At 42.9% G+C, this 25,978-nt stretch overlaps 1 protein-coding gene across 2 annotated transcripts in view; it reads left to right on the top strand.

Moving 5' to 3' along the window:
• The window catches only part of Ttc39b (tetratricopeptide repeat domain 39B), a 100,007-nt gene that overhangs the window by 67,302 nt on the left and 6,727 nt on the right, over positions 1–25,978 (top strand). For both annotated transcript variants that reach the window (XM_021200280.2, XM_029540039.1), the window contains 12 exons: positions 929–996; positions 4,210–4,274; positions 9,170–9,275; positions 10,505–10,570; positions 11,682–11,790; positions 12,540–12,607; positions 12,692–12,751; positions 14,417–14,578; positions 16,029–16,120; positions 17,329–17,455; positions 19,911–20,019; positions 24,422–24,539. In XM_021200280.2, the coding sequence (XP_021055939.1) occupies positions 929–996; positions 4,210–4,274; positions 9,170–9,275; positions 10,505–10,570; positions 11,682–11,790; positions 12,540–12,607; positions 12,692–12,751; positions 14,417–14,578; positions 16,029–16,120; positions 17,329–17,455; positions 19,911–20,019; positions 24,422–24,539 (1,150 nt within the window). The remainder of the gene's footprint in view (positions 1–928; positions 997–4,209; positions 4,275–9,169; positions 9,276–10,504; positions 10,571–11,681; positions 11,791–12,539; positions 12,608–12,691; positions 12,752–14,416; positions 14,579–16,028; positions 16,121–17,328; positions 17,456–19,910; positions 20,020–24,421; positions 24,540–25,978) is intronic.

Raw genomic sequence — 25,978 nt, 5'->3', positions numbered from 1 at the left:
GCTTGCAAAGTAGGAACATTATTACTGGACCATATAAACGAGATCAGCAGAGAGGAAAGGCAGGCCCCAGCAGCACCCCGTACTAGCCATGAAGCAGAATCTTTCCTCCAAGCTCATTTGCTTAAATAACACACCAGTTTGCACAGACAGTACCGTGTCCTGGTGGTGTCCTCTACCCCATGGAGAAAGGAATTTGATGGTTTTGTTCATGTAGAAACATAAAATTCTCTCTCTCTGATCTCCGCAAATACAGCAGACTGTCCGGGACGCCAGGACATGCTGGGTGGTGCATACATCACTGGGCTGGGCTGGGCTGGCTCTGGTAATTCCTTTTTGTGAGCACCCTGTGCTTGGGTTTAGGTTGGCCTTCTGTGGTTTCTAAGGAGCCCTGACTTGCACACACAGCTCTCATTTTTCTACATCTCTAGGGAGGGGCTGCATTCTCTCTGATCATTATCATGATGACTTTTTCAGTCTGTATAGCTGCTAGATGTTTATGTTACTTTTTTTTTTTTTTAAGGTAAGTTTTCTTCTCTCAATAGGGCTTTAAATTTTGTTTCCTCAGTCACATATGGTGATTCATGCCTATAGTACCAAGAGGCTGAGGCAGGAGGATTGCCATGAGTTGAAGGACAGTCTGGACTACAACTAGAACTGCTTGGGCTCCAAGTGAGACCCTGTTCAGACAAACAGTTGGTTTCCTCCTTGTCTCAAGCCTCTCTCTGCTGGTAATGTCAGATGGAGCTGAAGATGAATTCCTTAACAGTTCACACCATCCAGGATTATCCGAACAAGTCATCCTGCTTCTCTGGAAGCATGGACGCAATCTTGGCTTTTGTGTCTCTCTTGGGCTTTTCTATCTTCCACGATTTTCAGGATGTTTTAGAACAATGCTATGTCTTAATGTAATTGTATTTGTTTTTAATAGAGGAGATGCATGCTGAAATCTGTTATGCCGAGTGTCTCCTACAGAAAGCAGCACTCACATTTGTGCAGGTAATAAACGTCTGGCTGAATGCTGGGGTTGGGCAGGTCAATGTTGCTCATCCCGTGTTAGCGCTGAAGCTGAGTGGTAATACAAGACATTTGTGTCCGCGCCCCCCCCCCCCCAAGGACTGCCTGAAGGAAGGCTCCGGAGAGCTGTGTTCTTACTCAGGTCTACTTGGTGTCTGTTTCAAATGGCTTTTAGGACTCTTCTTAGTGTGACAGCAAAGAGGACTCCAGTTTGCACATGTGTGCTGCAGGCAAGAGTTCCCCGGCTGAGGAGGCCTCTTTAGCCTCTGCCAATTCCTCACTGTATCACGGCTCCTGCGATGATCAGGTGTGCATGCCTATCTAGTTCTTCCAAGGACCCTTCACATTTTACCCACCCCCACCCCTTTAATCCTCCCTCCCCTTTCTTACTTTGGTTCCCAGACAGGGTCTCACTATGTAGCCCAGGCTGGACTAGAACTTGTGAAGGTCACCTGTCCCTGCCCCCCCCCAAGTGCTGGCCACTACCAGGCAAGAACAGTTTTTAGAAGTCAAGGAGTCATTATGAGGCCCTATATTTCATGCTTTGCCTATGTGTGTGCTCCAGTGCTGTTAGAAGCATGGGTTTTACATTATGACCTGATGATGGCTCTGTCCCAATGAGGGCGGGAGGAGAGATGATAAAGCAAGCAGAAAACAGTCTCAGAGTCTTAAATGTAGTTTTGAAAGTTATTTCTCTGTTGTTGTTTTTTGTTTGTTTGCTTGTTTTTGAGGTGGTAATAGTGGTGGTATTTTTTTCCCCCCTGCAAGTTGACATGTTAGCTAAGATTCCAGTTCAGTAAAACTGAATCGGGTAGTGTCCTGTTCCCTGAAGCCCTGTACGTCACCCAGGCGGGTTGACAGCATTTTAGCCATGTCAGTAACATCACATTGAACCATGGAGGCTCCTACTTTTCTCCCTATGTGTTTTCCAAGTGGGGATTTGACATTTTTTTAGGTTTACAACTTTGTTTTATAACTGAGGATTTGAACTCCAACATCTTAGTGTCCTCTGCTCCTCCCTCATGGCTGCCTGTGGTTACTTCTGTGTATCTGTGCTTTGGCAGGGTAAGGATCTGCAGGTCCACCCCTTTCTCCGTGCTCCCATCACCGTTGCTCCTGCAGAGGTACTCATAAGCCCCGCCCCTTCCCTCCGTGCTCCTACCACTCCTGCCGTGGTGCTGCAGTCCTCCGCTGCTGAAGGATTGGTTGTACAGCGGCTGAGTGACTGCCCCTGGTTTCTTTATACTTTCCGTTCATTCCGCATTCTGTGATTGGTTCTCACTCAGAAAGGAGCTTCTGCCTTGTTATGTTCTGCTTCTGCATTTCATGGCTTTCTTGACTCTGTCAGGGTTCTGTATCAGAGTATCACAGAGTGGAAAAGGTTTCCAGGGTTGTCCTCAGGTGCTGCTGATCCTCGCTCACCACAGGGGTCAGAGTGGCTCCCCTCCCGCTCGCTGGCTGGCGCTGGCGCGCTGGGCTCCTTTCTCTTCTGTGGTGGTTGCTGTGTTCGCGCTCATCTCTGCACTCGCAGATGGCCCAGCCTGGTCTTTGATGCTTCCTGGTGCGTCCAGTTGAGGTTTCCTTTGCATATAAACTTCAGGACCGCTTTGCCTTCCTTCCCCGAGTCTGTCCTTGGGTTTTCTTGGTTTTCTGGTTGACTCCATGCTCCACTTTGTGTTTCCTTGACACCCAACGCGTGCGTCTATCATAGTACATGTCCCCATCGTGGCCCGGCCTCCATCATGGCACGGGCCTAGTCGCTCAGCACATTATGTTGCTTTTGCATTCAGGTGCCCATCACAAAATAAGCATTTGGTCAGTGTTTACTGAATCATGGAATGGAATAATCATTACTTGATTTTTAATCCAGCCCAAGAAATTTCTTTTTGGCCTATATACGAACTTATGTAAATATAAATAAGATTTTATATCTATATATTAATTTATATTTATATTTATTAATATTTTAAATATTTGAAATTTAAAATTTCTTAATATCTTAAAATTTTAATTTATTAATATTTTAAATATGTAAAATAAAAATTCTTAGTATCTTAAAAATAATTCCTAAATAAGAATATAAACACTTAAGTTGTATAGTGAATTTTGTATTTACAGACTTGTATAAAAATAGGCATGTTAAATATTTAAGTAGTTAATGAGACTAGTAAACTAAAAATAGGTTTTTTGTTTTTGTTTTTTGGCTTCAAAAATGTCTGAGATCTTTAGGAGTGTAAGAGTGTGGGCCTGTCTCTATTCAGCACCATTTACAGAATGTCTTTCAGTTGGTTATTTGGTATATTTATTAGGAGACTCTCAGAGTATGATCCTAAAAATGCCGTTCATCTAGGCCGACTGCCTCGATTTCATGAGGGCTAGCCCTCAAGCACAGAGAGATAAAATAGTCCTCTCCCCCAAATTGTATATTAATGACAGCCACTTCAGAATTTAGATCAGTGAATTTTTTTTGGGGGGGGGTCCAAAAAATTTATACAAGTGAAATTTACAGTGTTGGAGAGATGGCTCAGGTGTTAAGAATATTAACTGCTCTTCCAGAGGTCCTGAGTTTAATTCCCAGCAACCACACAGTGGCTTACAACTATCTGTAATGGGATCTGATGCCCTCTTCTGGTGTGCCTGAAGAGAGCTACAGAAAGACAGCTCATACAAATAAAATAAATCTATTTTTTTTTTTTTTAAAGAAATTTACAATGTAAAGTAGACTTCTTGTCCACTTGAAAGAAGAACTATTATTCATTGGGTGTGGTGGATGTGAAGGCTTGTCCTTAGAACACACTTGTGTAGCCAAGTGTTCTGGGTCCCACCGAGCCCGGAAGAGTATTTCTCTGGATGATGGTGTCTATTGAAGTGGCATTTGGCCCCAAATATTTGAGGATTAATTATGTCCTTAGAAATACAAGGTAATAGAAGCTTTTTAAAAATGTGTTTTCACTGACTTCAGGCTTATAAGAAAATTACAAAATGACTTATTGCAAATGCAAAGCAAGAATCATATATCAAATGCTGTCAAAATACAGTTTCTGGGGCTAGGGAGCGAGCTTAGTGATAGAGTGTTCCTTTACCTAGCATGCTCTAGGTTCTATTCACAGCAGCAAGCGCTCACACACACACACACACACACACTGTTAAACTTTCCCCCTAACTGCTCTAATTATTTAATTGTATTATTTTCAGGATGAAAATATGATCAACTTCATCAAAGGTGGACTCAAAATTAGAACAAGTTACCAAATATATAAGTAAGTTATAAAGTAAAATGTGACTGAAATCAAAACTAAATTAAATATTTTTGAAGATGGGCTCTTAGCCAGGCTACCCTGGAACTCTTGATTTTTCTGCCTCAGATTCCTAAGTGTTGGGATTATTATTACTACCCCACTAAGATTGGATTTTAAAGAGATTCTCTCCTAAGAATATTTGTATATTTTTTTATTTATATCACCATTTATATATTGTGTTCTTGAGCACAGGCTTGGCTTTACATCTCTCATTCTCCTGCCTCAGACTTTGGAGTGCTGGGATTACAAACACATGCCACTACATTTGGCTTGCTCTAATAAAAACTTTCAAAAACATCTACTATAATTTTATGCCTCTAGTTTTTGTGGTTAATGTAGTGATTATAATGTCCTTCTTGGCTTATTATCATTAACTTAGAGTTAATACAGTACTGCTGTGTGCAAAATGTAAGAGCTTTGTAAAAACATAGTTTCATTTGCCACCAGTTGGCCTTTTCTCTAGCTTCCTTTCTATTGCTGTGATAAAATACTCTGACCAAAAGCACCTTAGGGGAGGAAAGGGCTTACTTGGCTCACATTCAAGGCCACAGTCCTTCACTGAGGGCAGTGAGAACAGGAACTCAAGCAAGAGCTTGAAGCAGAAACAGTGAAGAAATAATGCTTGCTGGCTTATATGTGGGCTCATTTTTGCTTGCTTACACAGCCTAGGACCTTCCTAGGGAATGATGCTGCCCACAGTGGGCTGTGTCTTCCTGCAGCAATTAGTAATCAAGACAATCTCCCACAGAATTGCTCTCAGGCCAATCTGTTCTTTTTTTTTTTTTTTTTTAGATTTATTTATTATTTCTTCAGTACATTGTAGCTGACTTCAGATACTCCATAGGGGGCATCAGATCTCATTAGGGATGGTTGTGAGCCGCCATGTGGTTGCTGGGATTTGAACTCCGGACCTTCGGAAGAGCAATCAGTGTGCTTAACTGCTGAGCCATCTCTCCAGCCCCCAATCTGTTCTTGATAATCCCTCAGTTGAGACTCCCTTCTCAGGTGACTCTAAGCTGTGTCAAGAAGACCATTTATAGGACAGCTTTTTTTTTTTTTTAAACTATTCTTAGGGTGTGTTCTGTATGTGTTATCATTAAGCATCATCTTTTTGTTTTAAGTACCTTTGTCTTACTCTGTTCTGCTTACCAAATATTTGCCATTGTTTCTGTTCACTTTTAGGCTGATGAACTCCCTTTAGTATTTCTCATAGTATCAACTTTCAGCATTTTTCTTCTGTCCTCGTTGTTTTGAAAACCAGTTTATTTTGGCTTTTACCTTCAAGGATATTTGTGCTACACAGAGTATTCAGAATTGTTAGGGTGTTTCTTTTTTCATCCCTTTAAAACCAGCACTTCATCTCATCAGTTCTTGTATTGTTTAGGACCTCAGCTGTTTGTGTAATTGTTTCATATATTTAATATATCATTTTTCTCATTTCCTTGAAGAGCATGTTGTGTCTTTGAGTTTGAGCAGTTTAATGTGGATGTAGACTTTTCTTGCCATAATTTCCATAAGTTTGTTTCTCCTTCATTGTTTCTCACTCATTTCTTGCGAACTTCCAATTACACACTGGTCAGCCTCATTGTGTTCAGTAAGTTACATTTTATATTAGATCCAACACGTGGGTCATCTTGGAGTCAGTTTCTATTTATTGCTTTTTCTGTTGACTGTATGTCATGTTCTCATGTGGAATAATTTTAAAATCATATCCTAGATACTTATGCATTTGTAGAGACGCTGGGTTCTGTCGTCCTTGCTCTGAAGCATGCCAGGCTTTGCTCTGGGAAGCATTTCATTGGCTCAGGCTCAGGCTCCAGATTCTTCCTGTTGCTGGGACATTGCTCCTGCTGCCTCCTGGACCGCACACCCCGACCCCCATCACATAGCTCTTGGATTAGCCAAGACTGCCGTGGTTTTTGAGAATAGACTTTGGTTTTCCCATTAGTGTAGTTCTCTCATTTGTGGAAATGTCCTTATATATACCCAGTCTCTCTCTCTGTCTCGGATTCTGTCTTTTAACCCAGGGAGACTATATGGCTTACTTACTCCTATAGGGAGTGGGGCATGCTTTCAGGCCCATAGATGTGTAGATAGATATAAAGTTAATTCATGAGCTGTTTCCTGCTTTCAGAAGGGGCCTACTCCCCCAGAACCTTCAGTTTCCAAGCCTGCAAAAATGTTTTAAATATTTTTTTTTTGTGTATATTTTTCAGGGTTTATAATTGTTACATGTGGGAAAGCAAACTGAACCTAAGCTTCCTAGCATCACTGGGAGCACATCCCACCACCAGAAGCAGAGCCCGATTAGTATTTTAAGAAGCGCTTTTACCAATATTCATTATGTGAACCTGGAGTCCATAAAAAAATAATCCTGTAAGAGGGAGTAGAGTTGGGAAACTCGTTATGATGTCTTTAGATTTCCTTTCAAAATACTTTTTAGAAGATTAAAGAGTTGATTGCTTTTCTAATCATCAGAACGTTAAAAAGCTAATTTAAATAGTCCTGTGGTGGGTAGCAAAGACACCTGCATCAGTGCAGTGGCGGGGCTTTGAGAGAGGCCTTGGTGTGTGTGTGTGTGTGTGTGTGTGTGTATGTGTATGTGTGTTTGCATGTACTTTCTACACATAGATGTTTCGTTAGAAGTCCATACTATACTAAAATCCTTTCAAAATAGTGGAGAAAGAAAAATATTTTAAGTAAAGTTTTTTTGAAAATTGTTATAAGGTAAAACCACCATTAATTCAAAAATAAATTTCAATTATGATTTAGTATTTTAAAATTTTTTTCTCCAGAGACAGAGGCAGGCAGATCTTTGAGTTCAAGGGTAGCCTAGTCTATAGAGTAAGTTCTAGGACTACACAGGGAAACCTTGTCTCAAAAACAACAAAACAAAATGGACATAGGGAAATATTCTGTGTTGTTAGAATTAAAAGCTTGGGGCTGGAGACATAGGCCAGAGGTTAAGAGTATTTACTGATTTGTCACAGGATCACAGTTTGTGTCTCAGCACTTACACTGACTGGCTTGCAAATCCATGTAGTTTCATCTGTATGCAATCAGAGGCTCCACACAAACACACACACACATACACACACACCACACACGAGCACACACATACACACACAAAAAGCACACACATGCTAAAATCTTAAAAAGTTAAGCTCTTAAACATAACGCTCTATTTTGAAACAATTTGTTATTATTATAAATAATTTTCATATATCTTTTATTCGGACTTATAGATATAAGCATCCTACAAAATAAAAAGCTCAATTATAGTTTAAAATCAGCTTTTAAACTTCATTAAAAAAATTTCATTCGGCGGTCTGGAATGACTCAGTGGTTAAAAGTGCATATTGCTCTTTCAGTGGACCCAAGTTCAGCTCCTAGCACCCATATTAGGTGGTTCACAGTCCATAACATCCGATCCAAGGGATCCCATGTCTCCGGCTTCCCCAGGAATCTATGCACACAGTAATACACCCATGTGCAGACAAACACTACAGGCAATTAATTTTTAAAACCATTTCTTCTTTTGGGATATTTGTCATTATAAATAATTTTCATAGATCGTTCATTTAAATTCAAAAATACATACTACATAACCACAGCTCAGTTATTAAAATGGCATCTGCTGCCTTGACAGCATCCAACTGTCCCTGTACCCACAGTGCTCCTTTTTCAAGGGTCAAACCTGGGATTCACATTTAGTTGTTATATCCCCTGAATATCTGTTTTGAGACGGGCCTCACTCTGCAGCCCACTAGCCTTGAACTTACTCCATAGCCCAGGCTGACTTCAAATACCTGGAAATCCCCATCTTCAGCTTCCTGAGTGCTAGGGTTACAAGCATGTGCCACTGTGCTCAGGGCAGATGACAGCATGGCATAGTCACAAGTTGGAAGGAGTCTGAAGCAAATTAGTTCCTCTGGTCAGTTAACACTTCCTCCTGTAAACCAGGTGAGCTCTGAGCTGGCTAGACTGGGCTGCAATGCATCGTAAGGGGAACATAGCTGCATTACTTGGGATAGAAGACACCTGGTGATACCTTGTTATTTTGTTGGGTTGTTCTTGGGGCACTGGGGATGGAACCCAGGGCCCTGTGGATGCTGTCCTGTGTCCTGCCACTAAAACACATCTTCTTTGTTACCTTGGTAACTGGCTATTTCCCAGTTCCGTAAGCAGTTATCACTTATTGCTAATTTACGGGCCTTTGATTATTTGTCTTTTGAAGATGATCTGAGGTCTGGGGATGTAGCTTAGTAGAGTATTTTCCTAATGTGTGTGAGCCATCGGTTCAGTCCCTATGAGCACCACCACCACCTCCCCCTCCCCCTCCCCCACCCCTTTGGTTAGGTAAGGTCATTTGATAAGGCAAATGACACCATTGTGATGGGCCTGGTCTCTGCAAGCTCTGATGTATCTGTGAGCCCCTGGCAGCTGCATGGAATTGAAGTCTTTTTGCCTAGAGCATCCACATTTGAGGGTTAAAGGCAGGGCTGTGAAGTATGCACAGCAGCGAGACCTGCACACTCCTGAAGTCTCCTGGCTAATGCTCCGGGGCTCCAGGGAAGCTTCGAGATTGAAGCATTAGTCAGGAGACTTCTGTGGCTCCTAAATTGAGCTTGCTGATGGCTGATCCCTCTGTCATAAACATTGTAAAAATGGAACGTTTCCTTTCTTTTTAGTGGGAATTACTCAGTAGCCTTAGGAGCAGACTAGCTTAAATCGTTAGTTTGCATTTTGTAGTATTTTAGGTAATGACATTTACAGTATACAAGGGTAACATTGGTTGATGTTTCTTTGTCAAGAGTCATGGGAAACTAATTCTCTACCCCTTTTTCTCACTCCAGAGAGTGCCTTTCCATCCTGCACGTGATTCAGAAGAACAAACATGAACAGCACTTCTTCTATGAGTTTGAAGGAGGAGTCAAGCTTGGAACGGGGGCCTTTAATTTGGTAAGGAAACAGTTATATAGAAACCAGAACCTTTTGTAGATGAAACCAAGTGTCCAGTATCTCTCCTCTGGGTTTGAACTTCATCCCAAACCTCCACCTGCGTTTGACTGATGAGCTGCTGGAGTGGACTGGTTTTCCTGTGTGGTGAATGCTGCGAAGTTCCCTGTATGCTCAGAGTAGCTTTTGGTCACACAGGGCAAGGGAAGCGTGCAGCACTCTGATTGGACCAGTAAGGCTTTTAGTAATGTGGAGCCCAGAATCTAGTTCTGTTTGTGCATCGGAAATATTTGTTGTCATGTTAATGATGGCTGTGGAGTTGAAAATGGGAGGGAGTGATACAATTCAAGAAGCAATTGTTGAAGATCTCTGGGGAGATAGAGTCAGTAAGACTGTCAGAGTACAATGTCATTTAGAAATCTGGAATTTTTACAAAGGTTTAAGTGAAAAGAATCCCATTTTGAGCATATAGTCCCCAGGGCTATGTTCACGAGCCCATGTGCAATAGTCAGTGCTGGGGTTGAAGGTGGACTGACTTCTCCCCATGGACTGTCTGTCCTGTCTGCTTGGCTGTTAAACCTCGTCATTCACCTGGGATGGCGCATCTCCCATTCAGAGAGAGATTTCTAAAGCCTCTTCTACCTGAGCCTCTGGCCGTCTAGCCCCAGCCCACTGGCTACCTCCATGAATTGGTATTTGGCCACTTCTGGGAGACTGTTTTTCACTGGCCTTCAGGGGTGTCCCAGAAGGTGCTGGACTGCTGTGGCTGCCCAGTTCTGTTAGTATCACCCACATCTCCTTAGGTTTGTACCTTCCAGATGGAAGCTGAAGGAAACTTTGCCTAAACCAGGCATGGACACTCATGTCTATAATCCAGCCCCTGATCCGTAGGAGGGCACTGTAAATTCAAGGCCAGCTTAAGCTACAGATGAGACCCAGTCTTAACAAAACAAAGCAAAATGGAAAGGAAGAAAGAAGCCTTGCCCGAGATGCCTTTCATGTCACTTCATTTCACAGGAGAAGTCACTGTTTAGAGGGCCATGGAGATGCCAGACTTTATTGTCTCCTTACTGAGTCCTAGTCAGGTTAGGCTTGATTTGTCTTCCAGGGCTTTTGAACAGGTTAGGGTTAACCACTGGCAGCCTATAGTCAGCCTCACTCAAGCTCACTCACGTGGGCTGTCTGTAGTCACAGTCTAACGTGCAAATACACATTTCTATTTTTCCTTACAGATGCTGTCTCTTTTACCAGCAAGAATCATCCGATTACTAGAATTTATTGGATTTTCTGGCAACAGGGTAAAAGTGGCATTTTGTTTTAATTTTGAAGAAATTTCTGTTGTCCTCTGTTACAGTGATCTTCTCCACCCAGCTTCTTTTCAAATGAAGTTCCCTCAAGAGTGCCTCTTTTCTTAGGTTTGCGATAAGTACTATCTCTTCCACAGAGTGTTCTCCCATACTTCCCCAAAGGAGGCTCAAGTGTTTCTAACGTTCAGACTCATGCATTCATCTAGCTGATGGTGCTTACTCAGTTCCCATAAAATTGTGAATTCCTGTACCACCTTCCCTGCTGGGAGGCGAGGTCTCTGTAGGCATAGAATCACAGTACACTGAGCTTGAAGCTCAGTATGGTCTTCTGTGGTGCTGGGGATGAATCCCAGGCCTGGCTTTACCCGTGCTTGGGTAAGTGCTCTACCATTGAGACAAGCCCCTAGCAGCTCAGGGTGTAAATTGGAAATTTTATCAGAGAAATACAGCATTTCTTGGGAATGAGCAGTTTATTCTTCTCTGTAGAATCACATAATCAATATGGATCAGTTTGATACCTGTTGCTATGCTGAAACACTGTGAATGAAAACAATGGAGGGGAGGAAAGGGTTGATTTCATCTTGTACTTCCAGGTTGCAGTCCTCCATTGTTAGGGCAGGAATTAAAGGCAGGAACCTGGAGGAAGGAGCTGTGAGGGAAGTCTGTCTGCTGACTTGTCTTGCTTGCTTATAGGCTCATGCTTAGCTATCTTTCTTGTACAGCCCCGCACCACCTGCTTAGGGATTGGTGCTACTCTCAGTGGGCGTTCTTCTTGTATCAAGCATGATCCTCCAAAGACAAGGGCAGACCAGTCTGAGCTAGGCAATTCCTCAGTGTGAGCTTTCCTCTCTGATGACTCTGGGCTGTATTAAGTGGACAACTGAAGCTGATTGGGACAGTTACGAAAGGATCTGTCAGATAGTCCCATGCCAGTTTAAACTGTAACGTTTGTTTCTATTTAAATACTACCATTATTCTAAGCTGGTGAAAAATGAAACCACAAGTTTATGGAGTGCAGGATGTATAAATGATGTGAAATTTTCCAAATGTACTTTTTTTCAGTCAGATTTCTCTCTCTCTGTAATGCAATTACCCTCTGCAGGACCTAGGCCTTCTGCAGCTCCGAGAAGGCGCATCAGGAAGCAGCATGCGGTCCCCGCTCTGTTGCCTTACCATCCTGGCCTTCCATACCTACATCTCCCTCATTCTCGGTAAGAGCTAGTAGTCGCTGTCTGCTTGCTTTGAAGTTTTGAGTTAGGATGGGAGATGGTGAGATTTATCATAGAGATCTTTGGCAGAGACAGTTGACCAATTGTTTTCACTGAGCAGTGTAGAAGTAACTTATAAGCATGTATATTATTTATTTTGTGACTATGAGCATTTTGTCTGCATGTGTGTCTGTGTACCACGTGCATGCCTTGTGTCCACAGAGGCCAGAAGAGGCATTAGATCTCCCGGTACTGGAGTTATGGATGGTTGTGAGCTGCCACGTGGGTGCTAAGAATTGAACTTCTCTTTAAGAACAGTCAACGCTCTCACTACCGAACCGTGTAATGCCTCATAACATTTTAAAATCTGTTCTTAGATATGATTTATGGCTTAGGTGACTGTATTTTTTTTTTTTTTTACCACATTAGTGTTAGTATTTCCATTTTTTTTTTTTTTTTATTTTGTAGAAAATTAAATTTGGAGGTAATGTTGCCTTGAAAAGTAGAAATGTCACAAGGAGTCTGAGATAGCCGCCTCCTTTCTTAAGACTTGTCTGAGACAGCTGCCTCCATTCTTAAGTTGTCTGCCCTGGAGCTCTTTGAGCCACACCCTTCTCAGATGAAAACACAAAACAATCGTTTATAACCTGTCCACAAGTGTGTGCTATATATCAGTGAGAGCTGGGAGTTGGTTGTAAATGCACACTATTGGTTGTTTCGTGAGCACTGAGCACTGTCTGTTCAATTTCTAGGTACAGGAGAAGTGAATGTTGTAGAAGCAGAGAGTCTCCTCGCACCGTTCCTTCAACAGTTCCCAAATGTATGCTTACTGTTCCATTGTCTGTCTCAGCCGTGACTCACAGCCGCCATGTCTGTTGACGAGTGTTCTTTCTTCTCTCCACAGGGCTCCCTCATACTATTCTATCATGCCCGAATTGAGCTGCTCAAAGGGAACGCTGAAAAGGTAGCTGTGTCAGCAAGGGTTATTTAAGGACAGTGTCTGTGTGGGAGTTGTGTCACACAGTCACTCAGTATAAGTTTGTTCTATTTATATAGTCACTCAGTATAAGTAAATTTGGTTGTGTGGACTACCAAAGATAAATAGGAATGTGATTCTGAAAAGCTAAGCTTTTACTTTGTGCACGTATGTTTTTACACTTAGTAACTTGCCTCAAAACATGTTTACACATATGTGAAGTAGTTCATGGTGGAGTATATAAAATATTTTTTAAAAGAATATATAAGATGGGCATCTAAGAGGCTTCAGAAAACTTTGACCATTATCTATTTCTGCATTGATTTTGCAACCTATCTTTTACCTATGATGCAGCTATACTGGTTCCTCATCAAAGGAACTAGTTGATTAGATCTCTTAAAGCCAAAGAGAACTGTGTGTGTTTGTGTATGTGTATGTGTATGTGTATGTGTATGTATGTATGTCTATGATGTCCTCCATTCAAATAAGATCAACCTTTTTGTTCTATTTATATTAAACCTTAGACCTACCTCCCAGATCAGACATTTAAGTCTCCCTCTGTTTATTTTGATGGCTGGGTTTCCTTTTTATGAGATGGCTATTTTATACTTATTAAAGTAATCTGCTGGTGGTGACTGCCACTAAACATTTTGTGCACAAGTATACCGATCTAGAATCCTGGGTCAGATGATGTTTACATCTTTGTCATCCGGGCAAGTTGCCTTTCTTGATAATCTTTCGATGTAAATGTCTGTACAGAAATAGTGAAGAAACAGGCTGGAGAGAGGCCACAGTGCTTATGAGCCCTTGCTGTTCTTGCAGAGGACCCAGGTGGGTTCCCAACAGCCACGTCATTGCCTCTGCTCGACTTCCAAGGGATCTAGCACCCTCTCCTGGCCTCCATAGGCACCAGGCATGCATGTGGTGCACATATATGACGCAGGCACTCACTTGCATGTACACATAAAAAGTGAAGCTTTAAACATGAGATTCTGTATTTATATACCTATATTTATATCTACTGCTCTTTGTCAACTTGGCACATCTCTGTCCTTTAATTTTTGCCCATGGGATGTGTGTAAAAAAGAATTTAAATTTTTACTTAGTTCTATTATTACTGTCATTATTTGTTGTGCTGGTCAAATCTAGGGCCTCGTGTGCTAGGCAAGTGCTTTACCACTAAGCTACATTTCTAGTGAAAACTTTCAAATTTAGTTAACCATTTTGTGAATGTTACATGTTTATTAATTATTCTTTTCCTGATTTGTCTGGTTATATCTTTACCATTTTTTCTGATAAGGGCTTAGCTAACCTTTTGCCGATTATGTAGGCAATAACTTTCTCTTTGCCTTTCCAAAGATTCTTATGCTATTATAGTCTATGTTTTATGAAAGAACTTTGGCATTGCTATCTCACTTGGCAAGTGGCTTTCCTATTCTTGAGTTATAAAGTACAAGGTCCCCTCACTAAGTGAAATAAAGCAACAGAATCCAACCGTATTGTCACACGTTAAGGAAGAGAACGAACGGCATATTGAGTGGCTAACGAGTGGTGACTTTGTTCTTTTTGTACAAAGTGTTTTATGTATTCCCATTAGGTTATTATCTCCTTGTCTAATATCTGGGTGATCAGCTTTATGCAATTGACTTATAGGCTCAAGAAACATTTCGAAAATGCATTTCAGTTCAAGAAGAGTGGAAACAGTTTCACCATCTCTGTTACTGGGAATTAATGTGGATTCATATCTACCAACAAAATTGGATGCAGGCGTATTACTATTCAGACCTACTTTGCAAAGAGAGTAAATGGTCCAAGGTAAGCTCCCTGCTTTCTCACGCCCTCTGTTTGCTGCATGGCCACGGTGGTTTGTCATTTAAGATTGATTTTCAAGAGTACCGCATGGATGTTTTTCTCAGTTTAAAGCTGGAGGAGGAGGGGGAGGAGGGGGGAGGGAGGGGAGGAGAAGGAGGGGCAGGAGGAAAAGGGGCAGGGAGAGGAGGGGGAGGAGGAAGAAGAGGAGGGGGGAGGGGAGACAGACCACACTCCAGGCAGGATGTGGCTAGGATGTAATTGCAGGTGCTGTCCTCAGCAGTCCAGGTTTTAAGTGTCCTCCCAAAAGTGCCCTCCACCAAAGGCATTTTACTGCCAGGATGAACTGCGCGTTTGGTCACTGCCCTTGAGATTCAATACTGAAGTCTTGGCGACTTTTGTAACCTTTTAGTACCCCAGTGATCGAGCTTTTGGTGATAATTAAAGTTAATTGAAGCCGCTTTTGAGAAGTTGAGAGGAAGGAGTCATGGCTTATTGTTTCTTCTGCCCACTTTCCCACTGCCATGGCATGGTCCTGTCATAGGAGAATGGTCACATTAACTGAAAAGTGTGGCCATCTTCTGAAACAGGTTTTTTTTTTTTTTTTTTTTTTTTTTAATAGTTACTGATATTTTTAAGTAGTTCTGAAAATTGTGCAATTGTGCAAATGTATTGGAGCAACTGATTTTTTTCCTTTTCCCTTTGTTTTTGTTCTTTTAAGACAGAATTTCACCTTGTAGCCAAGGCTAGCCTGGAGCTCACTATGACTCACACAGATTGGCCTTGAATTTACAGCAATCCCCCTGTGCCAGCTTCCCAAGTGCTGGGATTGCATCACTTCACCCTCCCTCTCTCCCTCCTTCCCTTCCCTTCCCTTCCCTTCCCTTCCCTTCCCTTCCCTTCCCTTCCTTTCCCTTCCTTTCTTCTATTAAAAATGTTCTTTTTATACAGTCTACTTTTATCATATTCCCCTCCTTCAGCTCCTCCCTAACCACCCAATTTTATGTTCTCTCCCTTTCTCTTTTTAAACAAACTCATAAATTAAAAAAAAAAAAAAAGAAAATCAAAACACTCAAAGGATCAATAAACTGAAAATCTTAGAACAAAACAGCCCCCACAAACAAGTAAACCAACCAGACAGAACAAAGCCATGGGATTTGTTGGCCAGCTTTTCCTAGGCATGGGACTGCGTCCTGCCTGGAGTGTGGTTGGTATACCCAGCGACACTCCATTGCAGAAAACTGATGTTCACATTCCTAGCGGTATCAGTTGTGAATAGCTTATTGATTAGGGGTGGGGCTCATGTCCACTTACCCTCTTAGTGCTGGGACCCTGGTGACTCAGTTAGCCTTGGAAAGACCTGCACGGTTTCTAGGTGATTTCTGGCTTGCAAGGTTAGAATGCCACATTCCTATGAGTGCTCTCTCATGAGCCCTGTGTCTTTTTCCCACTCAAGGCAACATATGTGTTCTTGAAAGCTGCCATTTTGAGCATGCTCCCAGAGGAAGAAGTGGCAACGACTAAGGAGAATGTAGTGTCTCTGTTCAGGTGAGCATGACAGTGTTTTTGTCACAGACCCTGGACCCATCTGAGTTTTCCCTTCATGTTCTACTCCCGTAGTTTGTAACGTCTCTACTCACTGGTATGGACACACTTCGAATAATGAATTTAGCTGAGCGCCAGCATGGATTCCTTAGCATGGTTTCAGATACATTTGCATGTCTGGGACTCCTGAGACCAGCATTACTCTTGTTTTCTAGAATTAGGGTTTAGTTTCTGGGGCTTTGCTCTCTCACTGCTGTTGGAGACTTTCAGGGGTGCAATTGGATATTTCCTTGAATCCTTTCCCTTGCTTATGCAGTCATAGAATTATGCATAAGAAGCGACCCCATAAACATGTAGTCTCCCTTCACCCATGTGTTTAGATTTTGTGTGTGTGTGTGTGTGTTGTATGTAAACATCATGTGCAGAGGACAGAGGATGACATCAGGTGCCGCCCCACTCTACACTCTCTGCCCTATTCCCTCTCTACAGGGTGTCACAGAACCTGCAGCCAGACTGTTGGCCAGCAGATCCCAGGGGCCTTCCCACCTCACTGCGTTACAGGCATTGTGCATGAACCAGCCTGGCTTCTGAGCGTTTGAACTCAGTTCTTCCCACTTGCAGGCCAGCATGCTTGCTTGCTGAGCCATCTCCCGGCTCCAGATTCCTTAGACCTTTGAGAACACCGAATCCTAAAGTGATTATTTACAAAGTCACCTCTGTTTGCTTGGCTTTCTCAGGTTATGCATATGGATGGCTATCTTTTGAGACATATTATGTTATAGGTCTATGGATGGCTTATGTTATAGATCTGCGCAGCAGCTGCGGACAGTAACAGGAAATTTACCCCTTTATACTCTTCCCTTTTGCTGGATAAAGACTTTGGGCTCTTTTCTGCTTATTTATGGAAATTGACAATTTTATACCTAGATTAGCCTGAACTGTGTTTGACCGATGTAAGATATTAGCTAAGCTGAAGGAAATATGACAGTTAGTGGCTCTCATGGAATTGGGTACCCACATTACCTGAATGTGTGTCACCCTCCAGAGCGCTGTCCCTACCCTAGGACTTCCCACTCAAGTCTGGGTATTGCCCCAAAACGTGCATTTGGAACAGTTTCCCGGCTGCTACTAGCCTGTGATGTTGTCCAAAGAGCTCAGTTGTGACTAATAAGTATGCTCACCGGCCTTTCTTTCCATGGGGATCTTCACAGACAGGTCGATGGCCTGAAGCAGAGAATCGCGGGGAAATCTCTCCCGACAGAGAAGTTTGCTGTGAGGAAGGCGCGGAGGTACTCACCCCCGTCAGGTGTCCCCGGGAAGCTCGTGCTGCCAGCCTTGGTACCGCTTTGATTCACTGTTTACATCCCAGAGATAAGTTCACTGTTTATAGCGAGCAGCGAGGGATGTACTTACCTTTGCTTGTGACGCTCATAGCTCAGTTGAGAACCATTATATATTTTTATATTCATACATAAATTAGTTTTAAAAATTTGGAAATTTTACCTGATGTGTTTTGACTAGTTAGTATGTTCTAGACATTGTGATAAAGGCAACTTCAAAAAAAATCATTTTGAATGAAGTGGAATTGAATTACAAAATATCACAAATTCAGTTTTACATTTTCTAATAGCTATGTAAAAAGGTAAAAGGAAACCTTTAAAGCATAACTTTTTAAGAATATAGTTTGTATAATCTAGGCATGGCAGCTTATACCTGTAATTCTGGGGAGCTGAGGCCAGAGAATTACCACACATTTGAGGCCAGCCTGGGCTGCAGAGTGATTTCTAAACCAGTCAGGACTATAAAGTGAGACTGTGTCTTACAAAATCAGCTGCCTTCTCCACTCCTAAAATATTCTTTTTAACAAAACGTTGCCATTTTGATGTGGAGTTGTAAATAAGAGAAAACTCATCCCGGAGCCATGCCCTTCCATGGACATGGGTCTCCCACCACGAGGAGCGCTTTTGGACCAGCCATGCTGTGCTGCGGGAGCCCTGTGCTGCGGGACTGGAGGGGCTCCGGTCTTGGCTTGAGCTTACCCTCCTAATCACCCCAGTGTTTTGGCAAAGCCCCAGTGAAAAGCACAATTTGACTTGGATTTTCAAAACAAAGCCTACTTTTTCAAGGAAAGCTGTTCAGTGCATACAGGCGTCCCGGTTCTCCTGTGTGGTTCTATGAACCTTTTTTATTTAGGGGATTATTTAACCATTCTCCTTTGAATGTTATGTAGTGTTTTCCAGTTTTTACTGTCATAAGCACGCTACAATGAACATCATTTACGCGTACATGTAATTAATTCTCTAGGAATGTTTTCAAAGAAACAGGATTCTTAGTGAAAGGTGTTGTGTTAATGTAGGGTATATAATGCTACATTTCTACCCCCCCCCAAAAAAAAAAAAAACCCTGTATCAATTCAGATGACGGATAATCTCCTAACTTGCATTCTGCGCTGCCACGCTGAGCGTCTTTATGCGCATGCTCATTCAGCTTTTCTTTCTCCATGTATTTTAAGAGGAGTCAGATGGGAGCCAGCTTGCAGCTAGCCTAGACCCAGGTGTTCCCCACAGAACCCCAAGATTAGACTGACAAGGTGAGGTAGAATGGACCTGCGATCATGTGCTGAGCACAGACAGTAACAAGAGTGCTGTGCTAAACACAAAGGCTCCCAGTTGATGCCCGTCTTGCTTAATTAGCTCTAGCTCTCTTCCAGATTCTTTTATATCAAGTGCTCTGCACTGCGAAGGTTTCTCTATGTCAAAGAGCCTTCTAGAAACTTTACTGAGCCATTGTATTTCTTTGTCTATGTTAGAACTTAGACCCTGATGTGTGGTTGGTGGGTGTGTAGTGACAAAGAATTGACCTAGGGTTGTTGCCACAGCCTGGTCTTCATAAAAATCTCAAACCAAGCTTGCCTCTCCCTTTAATAAATACTAAGTCAATAAGAAACTTTAAATCATCATCAGTTTACAAATAACATTATTGAATTGTGCTCCTAGCTTCTGGGACCATAAAACAAACCTGACACCATCATTTCCTGCCTCATGTCTGTGGCTGCTCTGCTAAGAGGACTCTCAAATAATATCTGTCGTAACTTAAAATTCATGCTCATCATAGGCCCTTCAAAATATGAACTGCACTATCTGGACATTAGAAAAATATTTTCGAGCAAAAACACATTTGCTTTTGATCCAAAAAAAATTCTCCTGTGCTAGCCCATTAAATGTAATCTGCTAGAAGGAGTCATTAGTTTACGTTTCAGGGACTGTCATTCAGCCATATGGCCTTTAAACAAGCGCGATTTCTGCATATTGGAGCGCATTACTGGGCCGACACATGTTTTTAATGATATAAAAGAACCTGAGCCCAGTAAAATAAATATTCCAATGATCATTTCTAGCGATATGCTTGGAAACACTTTATGTAAACAAGTGGCAGACATTTTAAAATATTTCCCTTTACTTAAAAGTAACAACAGAAATTTACATTAAACAAAATTGTTCATGGTGTCAGTTTAAAATACTGTTTTACTTCTGTGTCTATATTGTATCCAAGGATTGTATGCTAGAGATAATTAGTATTTGTTGAATGAATGGATGATTTTTCTAAGTAAGAGTATAAGTTATATGCTTACTTACCTTAGAGCATAAAAGACAAAAGGATATAGTAAAAGCAGGGGAAATTATGCCCCTAAATTCTAAATGAGGGAAGGTTAGAACCAAATCCTGTCTGTCCTGTTGAGGTTTCCAGCAACACTTCATGTAGTTGCCGCTGGTTTTCCATCCTTCCTCCTTAGGAAATGATGTATGTCTGGAATGGCTTCTCAATTGTGGGCAAGAGGAAGGACCTCTCTGAAAATCTCTTGGTGACCGTGGAGAAGGCTGAGGAGGCATTGCAAAATCAAGGTAAGTGTGTGGGCCCAGGCCCTTGTGTCTGCTCCATTTCCTCCCCTGTGTCTCCCCGGTGCACATATGCCCGCCTTGATCTGTGCACATCTCACGAGCAAGGCTGGAGCTTGTGCTTGTCATCAAGATAAAGGGAGGACAGCACCTCTTGTTACACCAGTGAGTCTTGAAAACCTAGCTCTAAACAAAGGGCATGTGCCACAAAAGACCACGGTACAGGATGAGATTCCATTGTTATGGTCTAGCCACATGGCCAGTGTTTAAAAGAAGGGTCAGTCAGCATCTTTGTTTTTAAGGAGCAGTTCTTCTTAGTCTTTTTCTGCTACTGTAACAGGATGCCATAGGTTGGGTAATTTATAAAGAAAAAAAAGGATGTTTTCCTCAGATGTGGAGAGTAGTGGGTGCTGAATCAAGGGGCTAGGACTGACCAGGGCCTTCTTACTGCCCTGTAGCGTGGCAGAGGGCATGGTGTGGGGAGAGACTGAGACACACAACACACAGCACCATTCTCTTAAAGTTACTACCTCTCGACACTGTCTCAGTGTCAGTTAAATCTCAGTGTTTTTGAAGGGGACACTCAAGCAGTTAGCACTACTGTATTGTGCTGTGAATGGCTCCATTGCCGTTATATTTAGGTCCACAATACATCCCACCCTTTCTCTGGACTCCATGGACACAAGGCATGCATTTGAGACACACACACACACACACACACACACACACACACACACACACACACACACAGGCAAAACACTCACTCGAATAAAACAAAACAAAACAAAATGGTAGCCCATCTAATGGTAATCTTTGCTACTTCATTGTGAAGTTATTTTAAAAAGAAAAACATTTTATTTTGTTTTGAAATTGACACAACTGCATCAGTTTGAAATTGAAATAAAGTGGAAGTATGTTAGAGTTTACCTTTAAAATAAGATTTAGAGGCTGGAGAGATGACTTATTTTTAAGTGATTATAAATTCTTGCTACTCTTGCAGAGGACCCCGGTTCAATTCCCGTCACCCATATAGTAGCTTATAACTGCCTGCTGATCTGATCTCTCCGTGTGCACTAGGCATGCAGGTGGTGGCACACATTACATGCAGGCAGAGCACACACACACACAAAATACGTACCACTATTTTTCAAAATAGGATTCCATGAGATAGGCTTCTCCAAAAAAATTTAAAAATTTGAACAAATTCGGTAGTTCTCATTGTTGATCAGTGAATTTGACAAATTTAATAATTTGCTCATTCAAACTTCCATAGCTGACATAGACAGAATAGGGGAAGATAGACAGCTCTTGCTGTTGTGGGAGTTATCTAGATTAAAGCCCACATGCCCACAAATTACATGGATGAATGAATGTTTATGTGGACGCCAGAAAGCAAAGGAGACACTTTTGCAGGATTATGTGGGAACAGGGGTAGGGTGTTCTCCTCCCCCCAGAAAACCGCCCCGCATGGTCCCTCTGTCCCCGGCTTCCCTACGCTCTAGGTGAGCCCTCAGTCTCTCCTCCCGACCCTTGGTCGGTCACATTTGCAAACAAGCAGTGGCTTTTTCTCTGAACAGACTCTTCACCCTCAGGTTGTTTTGCTCTCTGTTGATTGGAGAAGAAGAATTAAAGAAGTAATGCTTGCATCATATGCGCGTACCTGGGAAGTGCTTAGAAACCCACATCACTGCCTTTCTGTTTCTGTTTCTAACGGCATCTTCAGATGAGAGCCCCGAGCAAGTCGTGGGCAGATGAGCCGAGACTCCAGCACCAGACTCGCCACAGTTCTGTGCTGTGTTTGTCCTCGGGGGGGGGGGGGGGGGGAAGAACTAGGTTATTGTCAAGATCACCAGTTACTGCAGACTGAGTTTCTAATGGGTTTTGGGACCATTGTTCTATGTAGGAGCATTATCTTCTCCGATCCTAAACTCCTGACTTAGTAATTAAGCTCCCGTTCTCCAGATTGAGGGGTGGGGAATCTGTGATTGGAAAATTGAGTTAAGTTGTAAGCCTGAGGTTGTAGGGGCTTCCATCCCAGCCCATATTCATAGATATCAGAATGTGGTCTGGTTTTGTGGCTCAAAAACAGGGTATGAGGGTACTAGTGACCTTCCGTAGTGGCTGGGCGTAGTGAGTCAAGGTTGGCTATCCACACAAAGGACTCAGCCTAGACATAAGAGCTCACTCGGAGGCACGCTCAGCCTTGGTCGGCATGTGGTATTAATTTCTGTACCGTTTCCTTTGGAAGTCTAAACAAATCCATCATGTACCCAGAAGTTGGCAGCAGATCCACTTTGTCTATCCTTGCAGTTAATTTGTGTGGCGACATTATATAGCAAACAGAATCAGTTACACGAAGGGATTGCAGTCTGGTGGCCTTTCACGTTTCAGTCAGCTTCCACATTTCCTGCTTGGTGCGATCCAGCAAGCTTCTAAAATACGCAGCGTAGATATTTTTGTAGTTCTCAAGCTTCCTTCTTTCTTGGTCTGCCCACAGTTAGGACACTCAGCCCCTCACTGTGCTGCACATACACTTGGGCATCATTACCATGATTTAAAAAACAAAAAACACTTTTCAAACAGTATCATTTCTCTCTCTGTGTGGTTGTCAGGGGACGTTTTATGACACTGGTACTTTTCTTCTACCATGTGGGTCCTTGGGATCAAACCCAGGTCATCACCCTTAGTGGCAGTGGCAGTCACTTTCACTGGCAGAGCCATATCGCCTGTCTTGTTGCAGTGATTATATATATATATATATATATATATATATATATATATTCCAATTGAAGGTAGAAACTATTGAACTCTTCCTCTTTTCCTCTTTCATGATACTTTGAATCATGACAGGGAGTGATCATGTGACAGACAGTGTGCTGTGGTCAGAGGAGTCTGTGGTTTTGCTTTTGAGGTTTGTGTCGGATGTGGAATATGAACCCCTCTGTTGAATTGCTAATTTAAGATCCCCACAGAGTGACTTTACTGGTTTTTCAATGGTAGTTGTCTGTGGCACCTCAAAAACCGTGATTCACTGAGCAAGCAGATGTTGTCACAACACAGAGGGTCAGAAAACTGCTTCTCAAAGTTCAATAGGATACACAGCAGTGACAGTAAAATCCAGTGTCCCGTGTGGGTCTTAAGGCTTTGGGCTGAGGGCCGACTGACCTGCTTTTCATAGACATCTCTGAGAGAAGCATGGGTTGGGGCTGGGCGGCTGTAGGGAAAGGTAGTTCTAAGTAGTGGAAAAGGTCAGAGGTGTTGGCATCTCTGGGTTTTCTAGTGACGTGTCAGCACTTGACAGTTAGAAGTGGATCTCAAATGTTTAAACACTTAGAAGTGAAGTGAGCCCCTTCTAGCTGGGTGAGTAGCACTGTTAACCTCTAAAAGGCGAGAGCTTTATGAGCTGAAACACCGGCACATGTCGCTGGTGAGGTCTGAGCCTTGACCCCAAAGCATGAGAGTTTCAATCAGAGGACTTTGAGTCTGCTCAGTTCCCCTTACCACCCCTCCACACTGTCGCCACAGCCTGAGATGTGTAAATTAGCAGTCTGTCTTGGAATAGCTTCTTCACATGTCACCCGCAAAAGAAAAAAAGCAGGAAAGCCCTCACGCGTGGCGCATGTGGCACGGCTACCTTTGTCACACAGCCACCGCACCATGAGATGCAGCTCACTCTGCCTCATACCGCCCAAACTGAGCTGGAGACAGAGGCCCGGTCGGGGAAGGAAAGCCCTGATATTCTAGGAGCATGGGGGTTCGTGGGGGCTTGGGGTGCCTTGCCTGCATTTCGGAACCATTTCACGGCATAATTTCCCCCCAAAAGAACATAACCTGGGAGAACTGCTAGGTTGTAAACATAATGATCTGGAAGAGAGGTTTCTGCTTCCTGCGTTTTGAACGGGTGGGAGGCCATCTGCTTCTCCATATGGAAGCGCTATCCTTTCCTGCACGGGCGCCAGCAGAGTTAGAAGCCAAAACAACAGGAGGAGACAGCCTGGTTCCTCCTCCTTTACCTCTGAGAGAATTAATGAAGCTCATTCTTTATTTAGAGTTCAGATTTCCTGTCGTAGCTAAGGCCACAAAATTCAGAATGACCACCTGAAAAATCTGCCTGTGAACACACCATAATAAGTGCTGGTAAATGAGTGAGTTCAACATTCTTCTCAGCAAGTGTTTGCATTGCGTAGTGAGTTAATAAATATGTTTTTGAATGGTCCCCCTAAAGCCCAACATCAGTTAGTTTTCCTCTCAGTTAGGATTTTTTTTTTTTTGAAAGCGTTTTCGGACTGGAGGTGCAGGGCAGCCCAGAGTGTCTGCCTTGTAGAGACGGGGCTCTAGCCTAGCATCCCTTGCAGACGCCATGCAAACAATGAGCTTTTCCCCTTCCGTTTATGCTTCTTGTTTTAAGACTTTACTGACTACTCTGTGGATGATGAGTGCTTGGTGAAATTACTGAAAGGGTGCTGCCTCAAGAACTTGGAACGGCCCTTGCAAGCTGAGCTGTGTTTCAACCACGTTGTGGAAAGGTAAGCGCCAGCCTGAGGACGGGTGGTGGCTTCAGGGGAACCTGTGGGACAGAGGGGTGCCCTGAGCCTTTAACCTCATGAACAAAGCTACGGTTTGCTTGGAATAGGCTTTAGGTGATTTCCACTCAGTGTTAAAAGATGACCACTAAATGTAAACTTATAGCCAGGCTGACAGTCGCTAAGCGTTGGCAGTAAACTACTGAGCCTCTCAAACTCACTTGGTCTCTACCACTCGGTGTGTGTGTGTGTGGGTGTGGTGTGGGGGGGTCTCATGGTAATTTGGCAGGGAAGAGAGGTGATAAATACTGCTCCTTGTTTTTTCTCAAAGGGAATTTCTTCTGTGTATGGTGGTCTTTGTTTTACAGCAATGACAGTACTGTCCTGATACTTTCAGAGGGTCGGAGCAAGGGTGACTGCCTGTCAGTAATCTGGCGGCCTCTATGTTCTCTAAGGGCTGTGACTACTCACTCTGCACAGGAGCAGGGCTCCCTACTACGTTTCATAAAGAATCTGGAAACTGCATCTAAGTCAGGTCTCCTGGGTTTTAAATATCGGCTCAGTATTTTTGAAAAGACAGCAAGCCAAAAAGATGGACCATTCAGAGTGCCACCTGACGCCCTCTTTCCCACATCACATGCCTTTCCATTAACAGCCACTTGGACTCCTCCCTCATGGCAGTATTTATGAGAATTTAGGACACAGTATCTCATTCCCCAGTAAGGTAATTTGGTGTATGCGCAGCTCTAGTTTATTGGCATTTTCCTAATGGTCAAGGGCCGGCCGGCAGCAGCAGTGACCGTGTGTGTGGCTTGATTCCTTTAGTTGAATTTCACAGGGAATCGCTGACTGGTGTTTTACAATGTTTGAATTGTACAATCACCTTGGGAGGCGTTAGGTTGCTGAGGAGATCTCCCACACCACTCACCTCAGCTTCTGTGCAAGTGACTTTCATGTTAATGTTGTTCTGCACAGTTCTTGGAACTCTAGAGCAAGGGACGTTTGAAATGTAAGTTTCCGTGAGGACTGGCCTCTTGATTGTTAATTTCCAAAAAGATATGTTTTTTTTTTTTTTTTTCTTCATGTCACAAGTACAGGCAAAAAGTCCCATGCCTTGTCCCTTGCCAACAAGTGAGTTTCTTCTGGTCCACCCTTTTCCAAAAGATGCATCCTATATTCCAAGCTGAAGGTCCAGCCACCTGCTGTCTGTGGGTTTAGGGCTTCATCTCCTGCATGGCCACTGAGACACGAAGTCCCGGGTCCCTGCAGAGCCGACGTCTCCTTCCACACAACTGTCTCACTCTTACTTCGTTGGCATCTGAGACTAGTTTTGGTTATAGCCTGGTAAACTGAAATTAATCTGACACAAGACTACACAAGTCAGCACACAGTCAGAGTAGCCATTCAGAATGGAAACTATGGAATATCACATTACACTTTGT

This window comes from Mus pahari, chromosome 6 (assembly GCF_900095145.1).
Source record: "Mus pahari chromosome 6, PAHARI_EIJ_v1.1, whole genome shotgun sequence".
NCBI lineage: Eukaryota > Metazoa > Chordata > Mammalia > Rodentia > Muridae > Mus > Mus pahari.
The sequence above is the reverse complement of the archived record's forward strand: the minus strand, read 5'-3'. Positions and strand labels throughout refer to the sequence as shown.